A 17,175-nucleotide genomic window follows, 5' to 3' on the forward strand; every position below is an offset into this window, starting at 1 on the left:
CGCCGTGGCCTCGGGTTCCTCGAGCGGTCGTTTGCCACGGTCGGCTGCTGATGGGCCGACTGGCGCAGCTGCTTCAGTGGAGGCAGAGACGTCCTGGTCCTGAGAATGACCGAGAGGTTCGGCCACCGGGGTCGGCTCCTCGACTGTGCGCTTGCCACGACTAGCCGAAGAGGGGCCGGTTTGAACCGCCATCTCAGATACTGGAGGAGGTTGTTGACGAGTATGAGGACAACGCGCCAGCGGGACCTCGTCGCTCCCCTCACTCTCTTCCAACACGAAGACCGTGGGCTTTGGATTTTTGGGAGAGGTTCCCTCGGTCGTAGGAGCCGTCTGTTGTGAGACAGGTGCCTTCTCGACAGAGGGAGGTACAACTGATTCGCCGGCCACAGAGGCAGGCCGCGATGGGGCCGTCTTTATGACCAAAGCCGGTTGTTTCTTGACCCCAGAATGGCCGGCGGCGGGAGAAGGGGAAGCACTGGGAGTCGTCGTATGGCTGGAGATAACGTGGATCTCCCGTGTACCTTTCTTCGCCAGTTGTTTGACCCGCTTGGCAGGCGGGGAAGGCTCGATAGCCGGCCTGGCCTCTTGGCGAGTCCGTTTGATCAGCACGGCCTTACCAGCAGGTTTGTCCTTTTGGGCCACGACCGATTTTTTCCCGGCCGTAGCAGCGGCAACTGCCTCCGTCTTTCTCGAAGGCCGATTACCTAAAAGGATAAAGACAATTCAGTGAGGCAAATCAATATGCAAGGTTGGTGGAAAGGAGGAAAATGGAACAGGTACCTTGAGTATGAGGGGCCGAGGCCTTCTTAGGTCGGTCGCCGAAGAGTCTGCTCACCACATCTTCGACCGGCGCACTAAAGAACTCTTGGGTGTAATTTTCCCACCACTCACCGAAGGTGTCGGTGCAATGAGTTTCTGGGGTGGCTGGTCGAAGCCGGAATTTTTGGCAGTGCTCTTGGAACTCCCTCACGGCGGTTCTACACTCCTTCTCGGAGGAACGAGGTTCGCGTCCACGGCTTAGGACCGTTCGGGAGGAGAGAAGGGGGATAGGGCAGCCTTGAAGGTAGCCGAGCTGTTGGGCAAGGAAGTTCGGATGATATACTTCCCAACCAGACCGTTTCCCATCACAGCCGAGAGGGAGGTCGCGAGCAAGCACAAACGATCCCCAGGTCTGACGAAGATCGGCGTCCTCTTCCGCGCTCCATGGGGAGGTAGGCAGCCTGATGGAGGAAGGATAGTCTCGACGACGACATATTAGGAACTCGTCGTTGGAAAAGTCGTCGAGAGCAAAGAGGTACCGAAATACCTCTTCGGCTTGATGGGGAGGTGTCGGTCGAGAGGCCAGTTGAGGCCCAAGCACCTCTGTTGGTGAGAATTCAGCTATGGCCGGCCGAAGGGAGGCGAAGTATACCTGCAACCAGAGCTGGAAGACCCAGAGATGACCATTCTGGTGTGGGTCGACCTTGTGGAGGGTCGCCTCGGCCAGGCAGCGGAAAAGCTGGGCGAGAATATTGGAACTCAGTGCCAAGACATGACCACTAGCCAGGGCTTCAGCTATCGGCATGTTCTCGACCAAACACTTGTTTGACTTGGTACAACAAACGTATTTGTTGTACCAGTAGAAGAGGAAGGCTTCATGCTCTCCCTCTCGCAGGTATTCTTCTCCTCGACCGGCGAAGTGAAGATAGAGGGTGTTGTAATTGCAGAAGTTCTTGTGAAGCTTCTGAATATCTTCCTTCGACGGGATATGACCGTCACGGTTCAAGGTCTCGAAGGCCCGACGGTCGAAGAGCGTTTTCAGGTCGATATTCGACGGATGCCCAGATAGGGTTGCGTCGACAGGGATCCCGTGTTGGAAATGTGCCCTAAAGCCAATCATGTGATGATACTTTACGGACATTTCACATGTTAAACTAATCTAGTTTTACATATAAAGGGCATACATTATTGTTTGAGCCGTCTCATATAAATGTTATATGCTTAAACAATAAAGTCCAAGGAATTTGTGATTGGGAGAATGTAATCTAATGAAGTTAGATTCTTGAGACCATTCTTTCGTAGACACATCCTAAACGTTCCTGATCATAGGATTGCCAATTGGGCATTGACAGTCCGTCAAGATCGGTACGTACTATGTCTTCTCTCAGGGAGAGTGATTAGTCTCGAATCATTGGTGTGTGTGACATCAAGACAAGTGCGGTAGGTGCTCAATAGAGAATGAGTTCACTGAACGCGATCAACGAAGAGTTCTCATATTCCATGTCACATGAGAACTCATGGTTGGGATAATGCAAAGTAGTCCTTTGACCTGAGGCATCATAGTTGTCTTGTGGTTAAGACCTTGATCTTTGATTATGTCAAAGTCATCCCACCAGGAGGGTGTCCACGGCATCGTTGGGGTCAAGCCGCTTAGCTATGGAGACAAGTGAATGCGCAACAAGGGATCTCTAACCTTCAAACTGTTTGAGGGAGAATACTCTCTGATATGATTTGAATCTCTGGCCAGAGTATGAATGAGATTTGGGAATGTGTTCCTAATCACATTCAAGGTAATCATATAAGCACAAGACACACATTGGATAGTAGACATGAGAAAATAAACTATCAAACCAAACAATGTGGTCAAGAGTATTAGATTAGAGAAAGACCGTATTGCATTTGTAATCCCAGACTGAATAGGTTCTCCACCTCTTCTGATTAGCTTGGGTAACCATGACATACGGCTAGGTGTCACTCATGGTTTGTGGAAGCCCTAAACGTGTGTAATCACTAAAGGGAGAATTGAAAATAGTTTCAATTCACAATCGATGTAAAATGGTTTTAATCGCCCACTACCTCGCTAAAAGGAACCTAATGGATCGTACACCGTGTAAGGTAGAGATGGACGAAATAAATGAAATGAGTAAGATTAATTGAATGGTTTAATTATTTATGGCAAGGATTAATTAATATGTTAATTAATCAAACGAATAAGTTCGTTAAAGACCACGGGATAGTTTTGGACCTTAAGGCCCAATGGGCTTCGAACGTCAAGCCCATTAACTTAAGTTGTATGACAATTTAATGAATAAAGATTCATTAAAGCCCAAAAGCCCAAAAATCCCTAAATGGCCGGCCATAAGGAATGAATTAGGGTTTTGGTTATTTAGGTCACTTAAAGAAGTGACTATATAAATGACTTTATAGCCAAATATTCATTAAGTGAAATAAGGGTTTATTTTTGGGGAAAATGGGTGAGAATTGTCTCTCCATTTTCTCTCTAAAGAGGCCAACACCTTGGAGGTGATTAGCTAGTCATCTAATCCTCCAAGGTCACTCATTCATCATCCAATCTCTCCTTGGTGTAGAGACTTAGAGGTTCTCAATTTTGGGAACTTGGAGAACCTATTCTTCCATCCAAATCCATGGATCTAAGAAGCAAGGAATGAAGGCCCTATCTCTTTGGGTGATTAGCCTTTGCTTATGCAAAGAGGAATCTACAAAGGTATTAATTTCAACTCACTTATTTTTGAGTTGATTATTGGTTCACCAATCTACTAGGCTTTGAATTTCATGGTCATGTTTTGTTTTTGAGTACATACAAGCATGATTCCGCCTTTTAATTGTTAATTGCATGCTATATGATGTTGCTCAAATGAACATGTTTTTCAAAATAATTCCTTCAAGTGGTATCAGAGCCTAGGTCTAGTAGTTGGTGAATCCTTTTGTGTTTTGTAGTTCATAAGTTTGTGATCTAAAAGTTGTAATTGTTACAAGCTTTATTCTTGCTTCTTTGAAAGTAAATTTTGTTGGAAAATTTGCTATCTCAAATGTTGTAGATGTTGTTCATATGAGCATGAATATTGGAGCTAAAATTTGGTGCCATGCTTTTGGGAAAATTCGGCCAAAATCAAAGGGTGAATTTTTGGGTTCTTGTTTGACTTGTTAAAAGTGTTTTAATGTGTTCTTTGGAACCCCTAAGTACCCTAGTTTGGTTAGATGTTATTTCCCTTAAGTAAGAATGGTTTTGGAATGTTTTTGGGTGGAAAAAGTTCATGGAAAAATTTGGGTTTTTCATGGATGTTCTTCATTGTTCTTGATGTTCTTGTCAAGAACAAAAAGGTTTGGTGTTTTGATTCAAAGTTTTGAATTATTTCATAAAGTATATGTGATATGTTTTTAAATGATTTATTATGTATTTAAAGTGTTAAATATTTGTATAAATGATGATTGAAATAATTGTGTTTGAATTATTTCAAAAACATATCTTATCTTACATACACTTGCATGTTTTTGACAAAACTCACAAATCAACACACACACCACTCTTATCCTCTCCCTAAAACAGGCCACTCCCTCAAAGGGAGTACTTTTGGGGTTTTTATGCAATTACATAAAGTTTTGATACTTTTGTGTATTTGCACTTTGGCCCAAAAGTTTACGTTTTGACGTTTAGGTCCAAAAACGCTAAAGGGCAAATTGTTTTGTTCCTTTAATGATGTTTTTGCATTATTAAAAGTTTGGGTTCTAGTTGTATTTACATGAAGTTGTGACTTTTGTGTATTATACAAAGTGACCCCAAAAGTTTTTGTATTTGCAATATGGCCCAAAAGTTGAGGTTAATTGCAAGATGGCCCAAATAGGATGAGAACAAAATTGTTTTGTCTCTTTAAATGAGAATTGGATTTTCATTTTGTTTAGCTCCATTTAAATCAATTTTATGGATACAAAAACCAAATGAAAATGTTGCATTCAATTAATTAGTTAAAGTGTTAATTAATTAAAGGGTGATTATGAACCTAAGCCTAATATAATTGAGCTATGTGAAAGGCGTTTCAAATTTGTTTGAACCATGGGAATGTGTAGATTAAATTTTGGTTGTAATTTGATTTGATCAAATGTTGTAAAAGGGCTTAAGCTCTTCTTTACTTTAAAGTAATTTGTTATATGCAAATGTTGTAATGAGCATAAGCTCACCTTTACTTTGAAGTACTTCTTTCTTGCTTTATATGATATGCATGAAAATGAAGTAGTTGGGTCCAACGCCCATAAGACAACACGCCTTAATGTGATTAAACGCGTAACTAAAATCAATCTTCATTCCTAGACTGAGGTTCAACACAAGGCTCGTGTTGAATCTAAACAAAGGTTCATAATCATCCTTAGGCCCTAAGGCAACTATGTAGTCCATCAAATGAATGCAAAGTTTATGTTAGTAGTATCATATACTCTTGCTTTAAAAATCGTTTTAAAAGCATAGTGGGAGTATTATGTACAACTAAAACAATGAGATGGACCAATAGTTGTTATAGGACCAAAATAGTTTTAATAGAGATTAAAATGTATGTTTATATGTGATGAGACCTAAAACCCTCAACCAAACCAATATTAAGTTGATAAGCGAGAGATGTTTAGAATATCTCTTCGTGGCCTTCCACCGTGGTGGGATCCAATCGTTTATGACTTGTACACCGGCTTCACCCTATCATGGGGGAGTACACAGTGCATGCTTATACTCAGGAGGAATCCATATACATATGATGAGGTGAGTGTAGGCAACGAGGATAGCTATATATCGTATCATCGTGAGGCTATTCTTGAACCCCTTCACACACTAAGCATGGTGGGAAGAACTTAACTAAGTGCAATGGAACCAATATCATATCATTGTGAGGTTACATTCTCTAGAGGCCAAATAAGATGGGTACTTGCATGAGTTGCAAATGAGTAAGCGTACTCTCTCATTATTATTGTTGCTAGCCATATATCGTATCATCGTGAGGTGGGCTTGGTAATAGTGAGCCTCCCATAACCTACTAGGAGTTTCATCCAAAACTCTCGAATTCCTATGAGGGATATGGAATTTGCCAAAAATAGTGGGTGGTGCTATTTTGATTTAAAGACCCGAATCAAATGGCTTAAAATCAATCAATTTATATTCGTTATGTATTTGTTTACCAATATATTTGCAAACGCTATCCAACACTTGACAAAACCGAATGTTTTAGTTTCCGGACTTAGGTACCACAATCCCAAAGAATGTCTTAAAAGGATTGCATATGTATCTAAGTAGTCTCATCCTCACAATCTTCCTATTGATAATGTATCATTAGAAGAATATGTTAGAAAAGGTCTATCATAAAGAGGACAACACTTTTAATGTCATAATTCTTCAATTACAATTTGTTGTATGAAGAAATAGGAGTTGCTTTGAACAACTCTTAGTCAATGCAAACACTTAGTGCTTGTTTCTTTGTTAAATGAACAAAGAACTTGAGAAGAAAGCACAAAGGCATGAACACTTAAATGTGCCATGATTCTTCATTTACAAATTGTTGTATGAAGAAATGAGAGTTGCCTTGTACAACTCTTGAAGGTTTGTAATTATGTTTAGAACATAATGGTTGGTTGACAAAAATAGTCCATTAACATGGACTTATGATGATTTTGAATCATTGAATGTTGAAGTGATAAACCACTTAAACGAGACGGAAACTAGGCAAGGACTTCACCTTTGTTTCCCTATCCTAATCGTTCACTAAGTTTATTGTAAACTATATAGTGAACAATAACCACATACTCTCCAAAATGTTTGATGTGTATAACACAATTGAAAAAGGTTTCAAGAGAGATAGTGGGAGTTTAGGGACCATGACTAATGTAGTCAAAGGTGAAAGTCAAATAAAGAAGATAAATAACTCCAAGGGAACAAACTTTCTTTATGAAAGGATGGATATTGGAAGGGGTATTTGCAAGAAATGTCTTGCAAGTGTCAAGGACACACCTTTCGAAGGTGTTGTAAATTGTTCTTGAATAGTTCAAAACAGTTGGTTCTTCTACTTGAATGCATGATTCTGTATTAGTGACTATGTTTTACAATCGTTGTAAAAGTGTGGCTAATAAGAAGTAGAAGATAAATGAGAGAAGAGAAAGTACTTCACATTCGAAACGTGAATCAAATGTAGATCTCTGCGAAAGCAGATGGTACTTACTTCCTCATATGAACTACCAAAGAAATTGGAAAAACATAGATTGTCTTTGTATTCCAATTTTAAGGAACTAAATTCAGTCACTATGTGAAATGGATAAATGTTTTGTTTGACAAAACAATGTTCTTTATTAATCAATGATTAGATTATGGTAATCTAATTAATTGTCTCTATAGTAGAGATAATATGGTGGTGTTAACTGTTTAGAAAATAATGATGCTTAAAACCCAAAAGGTTGCAAGGTAGTGACTAATCCCAACTAAAGTTGTGATACCTCTAAAAACATAAGTTATGAGTTGGTGAAAGATGGATGCTTTGGATCGTTAGATTCGGATCCAATACCTTCTTGTTAAAATTGTATAGAGGCAAAATGTTTGAATCTTTATTCTTTTGGAAAGAAGAAAGAATCACAAAGTTGTTGAGATTAATTCACTTAAATGTTAGTGGCACTTGTCCACAAACATAATATTACTCATGTTGAATTACATTCACCGAAGATCACTCTCTGTTGGACTATAGTTTATTTTGAATAAACACAAGTCCGAATACTTTGCAAAATGTTTCAAAGAATTCAAGTAATGTAAGTTGATGAGTAAGACGTCTAAAGTATTTACCTCCTTAGATTTGATCCAAGATAAGGTAACACTTTAGAACAGTTTCCTTGAAAGAGTTCAAGGAAATAAGCATCATAAGATAATGTATTTCTCCATTAGGAGAAGAACGAACTCGAATAAGATTTAGTTCGTTAGATGTTATCTATTACCCATATATAGGATATATACTTCTAAAACAATATGATTGTGATTGAGAAGATCTTCCAATATTTTCATGACTCCATAAGATGTAGTTGGAAAGAAAGACAAATCTTAAGCATGTTAAAGATTTAGGGTTGTGTGCTAACAAGCAATATTTGTTTGATAACAATCTTGTAGGATATCCTTAAAATAACTTTTGGATATCGCTTCTATAAACCAACTAACAAATGTTGTTTTGTTGGATAGTTCATTGTAATTCTACAATGTGATTTGCCTAAGAGCAAATGAACGAGAGATAGAACTCGAAGAATGGGTTCTTTGAGAGACAAGATAGTAATCAACAAATATAACAACCTAGTTCCTATACCACAAGCTCCAAGGTAGTCGATAAGGATTTATAAACCGTCTCAGTTGAATGGTTTTGAACTTTATGACTACATTGAGTGCATATACGATATATACTCAAGAAAATGGTAAAGTACCATTTGACTCGAAATAATGAAACCTTCAAAGCTAATTGGTAGCTTAAGGTGACTACAATCAAATAGAATGGTTGACTTTAAAGGAACCATTTTTGACGTAGTCTTAGTTTCAATTAATTCGAAGATTGCTAACTACAACTAAATGGTGATTCAATGTTTGGACATAATATGGGTTTCCGAAACCATTATTAAGATAGTCTTGATAATATATGTCTAAAACTATAAATCACAAGACATGTAAGTTGTAGAGATCCATCCATCATGGATCTTAGCAAGTTAGTGGGAGCTATTTGCATTTTATGAGAAAAGGATCAAATCGTTTGATTTATCATAAAGATGTAAATGAATCTTTTGTTTACTAGTTTTACAAAAGATTAGTGGGAGTTAATCATGTTCCTAAAATTTAAATATATATGATATATTAATTTTGGAAATGAAAAGAATACTTCTTCGTTAAAGTTATGACTTTAAGCATTCTATAAACGATAGAATGTATATGGGAGATATAGTCTATGTACATGGGATGGAAATCTATAATGATATATTTCATGATATAATTGGATTATATCAATCCCTAATAATAGACAATGGATGCTAGGAAGTTTCTCATATGATGATAAACTTCAATTAGAAGGATGACTCTAGTAAGACTAGCAAGTTGCCCTTCTCAAAGGGAACGTGCCCCTTTGACTCCCAAAGAAATAATGCGTAAATTGAATCCTTTATGCATAAGCAGAAAGGTGATTTATGTATTTCATATTGTATGAAAAACATTGATATGAGTTGTACCCAGAACGGTACAAGACGATATCAGTGCAAGCCCAGGATCAGAACCATGGCAACTGTCAAGTGAGTCCTTAAGTATTTAAGAAATACTAAAGGATAAATTCCTCAAAGATCGAGGAAGAATCAAAGTAACGTAATGGAAGCGTAAATGTATTAGATTATGAATCTAATCCATCATTGGATGTTTCTTCATTATGAATGAAGAGATAAACAGATATCTCTTTATTATGAGTAAAGAGATATTTGGATGGAAACATTAAAGTAATGACTTTAGTGTGTTCCATTATGAATGCAAGATATATTGCCATATAGAAGTTTACAACAATGTTGTTTGGATGGGAAAGTTCATTTATGAACTCTCTATTCGGTTCCAACCAGAAAGTGTATGACACTAATGGGGCGATAACTCAAGCCTGGGAATCAAGGTCTCATCAAGATCCGAACACAAATGAGAGACTGAACCACATGATTGAGAATCATGTATAATGGTGACGTTGTTATTCTCAAGGTTGCTTCTGTGGATAACACATATAGATATCCACTGCCTAGGCCTACTATTCAGCCATTTATGAAATGACTACAGAAGAGATATCATCATTGATGATCAAGCTGATTGGCTCTAGTGCAAGTGGGAGATTGTTGGAAATGTGCCCTAAAGCCAATCATGTGATGATACTTTACGGACATTTCACATGTTAAACTAATCTAGTTTTACATATAAAGGGCATACATTATTGTTTGAGCCGTCTCATATAAATGTTATATGCTTAAACAATAAAGTCCAAGGAATTTGTGATTGGGAGAATGTAATCTAATGAAGTTAGATTCTTGAGACCATTCTTTCGTAGACACATCCTAAACGTTCCTGATCATAGGATTGCCAATTGGGCATTGACAGTCCGTCAAGATCGGTACGTACTATGTCTTCTCTCAGGGAGAGTGATTAGTCTCGAATCATTGGTGTGTGTGACATCAAGACAAGTGCGGTAGGTGCTCAATAGAGAATGAGTTCACTGAACGCGATCAACGAAGAGTTCTCATATTCCATGTCACATGAGAACTCATGGTTGGGATAATGCAAAGTAGTCCTTTGACCTGAGGCATCATAGTTGTCTTGTGGTTAAGACCTTGATCTTTGATTATGTCAAAGTCATCCCACCAGGAGGGTGTCCACGGCATCGTTGGGGTCAAGCCGCTTAGCTATGGAGACAAGTGAATGCGCAACAAGGGATCTCTAACCTTCAAACTGTTTGAGGGAGAATACTCTCTGATATGATTTGAATCTCTGGCCAGAGTATGAATGAGATTTGGGAATGTGTTCCTAATCACATTCAAGGTAATCATATAAGCACAAGACACACATTGGATAGTAGACATGAGAAAATAAACTATCAAACCAAACAATGTGGTCAAGAGTATTAGATTAGAGAAAGACCGTATTGCATTTGTAATCCCAGACTGAATAGGTTCTCCACCTCTTCTGATTAGCTTGGGTAACCATGACATACGGCTAGGTGTCACTCATGGTTTGTGGAAGCCCTAAACGTGTGTAATCACTAAAGGGAGAATTGAAAATAGTTTCAATTCACAATCGATGTAAAATGGTTTTAATCGCCCACTACCTCGCTAAAAGGAACCTAATGGATCGTACACCGTGTAAGGTAGAGATGGACGAAATAAATGAAATGAGTAAGATTAATTGAATGGTTTAATTATTTATGGCAAGGATTAATTAATATGTTAATTAATCAAACGAATAAGTTCGTTAAAGACCACGGGATAGTTTTGGACCTTAAGGCCCAATGGGCTTCGAACGTCAAGCCCATTAACTTAAGTTGTATGACAATTTAATGAATAAAGATTCATTAAAGCCCAAAAGCCCAAAAATCCCTAAATGGCCGGCCATAAGGAATGAATTAGGGTTTTGGTTATTTAGGTCACTTAAAGAAGTGACTATATAAATGACTTTATAGCCAAATATTCATTAAGTGAAATAAGGGTTTATTTTTGGGGAAAATGGGTGAGAATTGTCTCTCCATTTTCTCTCTAAAGAGGCCAACACCTTGGAGGTGATTAGCTAGTCATCTAATCCTCCAAGGTCACTCATTCATCATCCAATCTCTCCTTGGTGTAGAGACTTAGAGGTTCTCAATTTTGGGAACTTGGAGAACCTATTCTTCCATCCAAATCCATGGATCTAAGAAGCAAGGAATGAAGGCCCTATCTCTTTGGGTGATTAGCCTTTGCTTATGCAAAGAGGAATCTACAAAGGTATTAATTTCAACTCACTTATTTTTGAGTTGATTATTGGTTCACCAATCTACTAGGCTTTGAATTTCATGGTCATGTTTTGTTTTTGAGTACATACAAGCATGATTCCGCCTTTTAATTGTTAATTGCATGCTATATGATGTTGCTCAAATGAACATGTTTTTCAAAATAATTCCTTCATCCCGGTCGCCGAAGTCCCCAGAATGGCAGTGATATCCAGGACTGTGGGACCAATGGGACCCAGAGGAAGGACCATCGTGTTGGTGGCCGAGCACCAGAAGCACAGAGCGGCTTGGAGAAGCTCTTTGTCGGGGACGATTTCCATAGACGAAAGGAGAATGGCGTCGTAGATGCCAAGGGCCTTCCATTGCTCGCCGAAGAGTCGTTCCATTCGAACGACCCAGGCTGCCCAGGATGTGGTCGTCGAGGGCCAGGAGCCCTGGGGTTTAGCCGCATCCCATCGCGACCATTCAAACCCTTGAAGTAAGGGTGTTAGGCAGTGCTCCTGGAGAAGGCCGATGATAGTCGGCGGAATTGTAGCCTTGAAGAGGGGACCCAGGATTTGGTACTGGGTGCTCATGTCGTTTTCAAACCGGATGGTCTTGATCGAGCTCCGATCAACAATCTTCTGGTGTTGGTCACATTCCCTGGAAAGCTTGGAGATGAAGGATGCCATTTTGTGAAAGAAGCACGGAGTAAAAGGGTTGTCCGGGTTGGGGATTTAAAAACGAAGGCTTGGAATAGGAGAAATGCACTAGAAATCAATGGCAGAGGATTTCAGGAAGTTTGAGAGCGTAAAAGTACAAATGAGGGAATTTCGGTATTTATAGAGTTATGGGGGGGAAGAGCAATCGTTCGAAATTCAAAACAAAGGGCAAAATCGACCGGAGGAATCGTTGATCATGATGAACATTTGGGAAATGCGGTTGAGAAGACCGACGGTTTTGGGTTTTGGGGGCGCACGATCGCGTGTGACGGCGAAGTTAATGACGAAAGACGGTTCGACGCCTGCACGATGACAGGTGGGCTTACGGACTGATGTAATGGCTCGCGGATTGAGATAGTGGTCATAATGGCAAGACGGTTCGGGCAGGCGCACGCTTCAGACGTCATTATCGGGGATTGGCCATGTTGGAGGAGGCCACGTGGCAAGTGGTTTAGCAGGATCAAGATCGTGCGATCGTGTTTAATAAATGCGCCTTGGAACTCGGGTATTGGGGTCCTGAGCGGTAGATTCGCTTCTTCAAGGCCGAAACTCGGCCGAAGGTTTTAGGCCGAGGACCTCAGAAGCGAGGGGGCAATGTTTGGGCCCAAAATAACAGTTTGGGCCGAGGGAGGAATCACTTTCGGCCCGGGATGACGGACGACGAGAGGATCATGGGGCGTTCAGCTCATGGGCTTCTAGGCCTAGGTCGGTTAAATCAGGGTGCAAGTCGAGTCCTAATACAATAGGGACCCTCGACGAGATCAGTAAAATTAGAAGGCGAATCCGGTCCAGTTAAGGACTAAATTCATAGTCCTAGCAGAGATAGGACTGATCGAGATAATGGTAATCCGGAGAGGGAAACCTAGTTCGAATAGGATAGGATCTCGGGCTCGATGTTCTGTTACTATAAATACAAGACATTCAGCAATGGAAGAGCCCCCACAAAATCAATACAAAATTGCCCTGCGCAAACTCTCGCAACTTGAGATCTTTTTCTTTTCCTTTTTCGCTGACACATCTTCCGTTGGCATCAACAGCACTGTGGAAGCAACCGGTGGTATCTTAAGTCGGCATAGATAGCTCTGTCACCGTAGAGTCGGTCGGTCTCGCAGTATCTTCCGTTGGCATCAACAGCACTGCGGCGAGAACGGTCGGTTACCTATCCAAGTCTCGGTCGAGAGGGGTTTTCGGATCCTTGTTGGTCGAGGTCATCTCATTAGCCTTCTCGGCGAGGTGAGGTGTCACAGTTATTATTCGGCACATTGCAAGCCGAGTTCAGTTCATGAACTTTGTAAGAAATAGCAGCCTTGTCTTCAGGCTTGAGAACCCAAGAGGCCGAGACGTGTTCCTTTCTCGGCCGCAATCGTAAGACGTAGAAGTCAGTAGCGCGACTCAACACAGCATCATCAAATTTACTCCTCGGCCGAGCCTCGGCCGACGAGTTGGCACGCCCCGCAATCACCGAAGGACGTAGTTAGCTTAGAATATACTCGGCCTGCGCGCCACGTAGGCTTTGTAGTTTCTAGGGTCAACAAGATGTCTCTCCAAATACTAAAAGCTTAAGGCAACAGAAGTCACAGAAACTCAGCCCAACACAATGCAGGGAAGAAAGTTGTCTGCAACCGAACGAGGGTCCTTGGTAGAGGTTCTAATAAGCAATGATAGCAATTGTATCTAGCCCTTGATAAAGTTTAAAAGGGATGGTACTGGGGAAAAAACACAAGAAAGAATTAGAGAATACCCAACTCGACGACCAAAAAATTGTTGGAAGACTCATTAGTAAGACCCATGGTGTAAAATAACAGCGACCAAAACCATCTTTTACCTTTTCTCCCCCTCTCTACATAGCAGAAAGAGTGAATTTTGAAAGCTCCCTTTCCTGATTTCGTACATCTTCAACAATCAAATAAACAGTGAGAACCCACTAAACTTGCACAAGTTCACGACTCACCCTTGACGGTAACAAAGTAATAATAGCAGCAATGCTATAAAAGATAAACGAGCAACAAAGAGGCAGTTTATGACTCAGAAGAAGGCAAGAAAAAGAGAAAACTAACACGCACTGGTGCAAACGCGCACAGCTCACACATAGGATTGTTATGAACAGATGTGCAAAGGATAAACATAACTCGTCAACAATTGAATCTACGTAAAGTTCAGAGATCAAGTGTACACAATCATCTGCATTCTGCCTCAGCACACACAAGCGCAAATACACACTCATGCTCACACAAAGGAATGTTGTAGCATAGCTTGTCAACAATTGATCAACTTGCCAAATGTTCAGAGATCGTGTAAAACATCATCTGCACCGCACACAAAGGCACGCACAAATGCGCTGTCATGTGCAAAGATAGAGCGCGCACCACATTCTCTCATATGCACACTTGATCTCACACGCAGGTTTGTATTTGGCCAGCCTCCCAGAAACCATGTAAATTTTAATCATGTCAAAATATACATCATATGTCGGAGAGAAACCTGCTTCCTTATTCGTAGGGTGAAACTAAAGAAATCTTTGAGTTTAACAAAAAGGTGTTATAAGTGAATAATATCATAATTGACTTTTTAAAGTAAAAACGTGGTTTTTCGTTAAAGTGAACGGTACCAAAAGCTTTTCGTTAAAGTCCCATAGATTTAACGCACATATAGCTTGCATACCTCGAACTCTCGAGGCTCGACACCTTCTAATGAATATTTTTCTTCTCTCTCAAACTATCCAAACGATTTATTTATTTTTCCAAATGGCATACAAACGAATATTGTACAGAGAAATCTAAGTTCCTGAACATTTGTAAAAGACTTCAGTGTAGATGGAACTCTGAGGCCCTGAAATATGGGAAATTAGATACTCCTTTCAACTGACATAGTCAAGCAAAACAAACGAATTCACATCTTATACTACAACGTAAGAAAAACACACAACAAAACATGTGGGTACTGCAAACTTACAGCTATCAGAATCACCCCTACCAATTCCTATAGAAGAAAATTTTCGGAACAAGCATGTCAACTAGTGGCACCCTCTAATTTCTGGGCTGTTGCAGATTCTTCGACCACGTAGACCTACCAAATCTCTTTGAAGCTTTGGATTCTATAGCGGTACATGTACAAATATGTTGACAACAATCCTACACGAGGAGGGCCATGCAAGGCGATAGATGTAGCTGCTGTGAGCACTCCGAACTTGCTAGGTGGTCACCCTTACCCATGGAGACTGATGTCACACACATCTGGGTTACAGTATGTGAAGTAGAATAAATAGAATGCCCTTACTTCCGCTGCTTTTTAGCGACGGACTCCGACTGGATCTCAGCCTGCCAATTTAAACTCTTACATAAGTAAGCCAGTTAAAGGAATTGAGTAATCACTCAACATAAACACAATGTCCAGGGTTTTCCTACTTTAATTTCGCAAAACTCCAGGTTTTTTTCTTCTTTTTTTATCTAGTACATTGTATTAATAATAAAATGAGGCAAAAGTCCCAGTATATGCTGGGTATGCCTCTACAAGTGTAGTAAATCTATAAATTTCATCAACCCATCATTCCTGCATACGTTCCTGTTCTGTAACCCAAATAAAAGACTGCATGTGTAGTTCTATGGCTGGGCAACCAGTCTTTGTATAAGATAAAAGAATACCACTGTTACCATCTTTGTCATCAACGTAAGTCTTGTTGACGAGTAACACTTCACATGGTCACCACTGTACCATCGTTCCAATTGGTACAACAAATATATTGGATGAAATGTATTAAGATATCTATTTAAGGGGGACTTTGGGGGGGGGGGGTGTTGTTGAGAGAGATCCCTTTAGATAAATTTTTACTTTATTTTACAAAATATTATGTTTCCTATCAAAAAGATATCACCAGATACTTAAGGGAGTCAAAATTACAATACTTCCGGTTCATCAAAACGCCAAATTCCACACTATCTATGTTATTTGGAATTCTGGAGATGCACCTGCAAGATGTTCACTAATAAATTTTTTATATGGTTCATCAGGTTTTCTCTTCAGCTTTGTGCCTATAGTGGCCGGTAAAATCTTAAATTCTTTGTGTCATACAGCCTAACTACTTGATTCTAAATGCGCTAATTTTCAAACTAGTAATCATTTACTAGGGAACATAAATATTTCGGAGATTTTTTGTCATCCATGAAACAGCATAAATGTAGTCAATAAACCGAAAACAAGAGATCAAATACAGAATTGGTTGAGAAAGCTTACAGCACTTGAAAGCTGCTCGCGGATATAGGCCATTGATCTTAGCATGGCACCTAATGTATCCCTAGAAACTTGAAACTTGACCTCTGACTCCCCTGAAGTTGTCTCTGTGTCTTGAAGCTGAAGAAATACAAAATGGTTGTTTATCTTAATCTGTCACACGTTAATAAATGGGAAAAAGAGCCTTCAAAACAACAAAAAAGACAACAAATTATTATTACATATCTAGGAGTGACCTCTATTTAATTTTCATTTCAAATCCAGAATAGTCAACAGAGATGGACTTACGGCTTTAATGTAAGATTTATATTAAGAGTATTAGTTTCATTTGAGGACTAAACATTTAATCTGTTCCAACCTATACGATGTCTTAGTCCTCGTCTTAAGATATTCAAAAAATGTATAGATTACCGTAGTATATCCCTTCAATTGCAACCTCTCTATAATTCTAAACGTTGAGCTATTTAATTTAAATGGTGGGAGAGTCCATACACCGGAGGGGGTGGATGAAATTAAACAGTCGGTGTTCCACATACCCATAGCTTAAGCATATGAACAAGGATTGAAATATGATTAATGTGTGTGTATATATGCGTGTGCAGGGTTCATCCAGGCAAGTTTAGGAATTTTAGAAGTGCTAGAATCAAGATCAATATTATGGAAAGGTTTGTAAAACGAGTATACTTTTAGGCTTTTGAAAGGTGCAACAGGTAACAGATTATATGTTGCAATTCCAATAACCCACAAGTAGAAACGTCTGACTAAATGATGCGATTGTTACATCTTCTTCTTATCTCATTTGATAACCTAGTTGATGTCCCCCTCCTCTAACGCTTACTTTTACAACCAATAGAATATGCAATGAATTCATGTCTACCAAAATTACAACAGTTGATTTCCCACTGTCCTATCAGCAACTGTGTGAAATAAATCATTGTAACTGCATTCCCATTTTTCAGAAAATGAACAAGCATGTGAAA

General features: G+C 39.7%; 1 protein-coding gene and 1 non-coding gene across 4 annotated transcripts in view; both read right to left on the minus strand.

Moving 5' to 3' along the window:
- LOC126627350 (protein FAR1-RELATED SEQUENCE 3-like) overlaps positions 1-17,175 on the minus strand; it is a 52,136-nt gene that overhangs the window by 29,625 nt on the left and 5,336 nt on the right. Inside the window, exons 5-6 of one of the 3 annotated variants that reach the window (XR_007624979.1) lie at positions 16,199-16,315; positions 15,163-15,285 (exon numbers count right to left, since the gene is read on the minus strand). Coding sequence is in view for 2 of the 3 variants with exons in the window: in XM_050296817.1 (XP_050152774.1) it covers positions 15,241-15,285; positions 16,199-16,315 (162 nt within the window). In the remaining variant the exon portion in view is untranslated. Of the gene's footprint in view, positions 1-14,803; positions 15,286-16,198; positions 16,316-17,175 lie in introns of those variants that run through there. The other 2 variants (XM_050296817.1, XM_050296818.1) reach the window with 2 other exon arrangements.
- Positions 14,079-14,144, minus strand: LOC126627585 (small nucleolar RNA snoR101). Its single transcript, XR_007625071.1, has one exon. It is a non-coding gene; the product is annotated as a small nucleolar RNA snoR101 (small nucleolar RNA).

This window comes from Malus sylvestris, chromosome 6 (assembly GCF_916048215.2).
Source record: "Malus sylvestris chromosome 6, drMalSylv7.2, whole genome shotgun sequence".
In the NCBI taxonomy this organism is placed as follows: domain Eukaryota; kingdom Viridiplantae; phylum Streptophyta; class Magnoliopsida; order Rosales; family Rosaceae; genus Malus; species Malus sylvestris.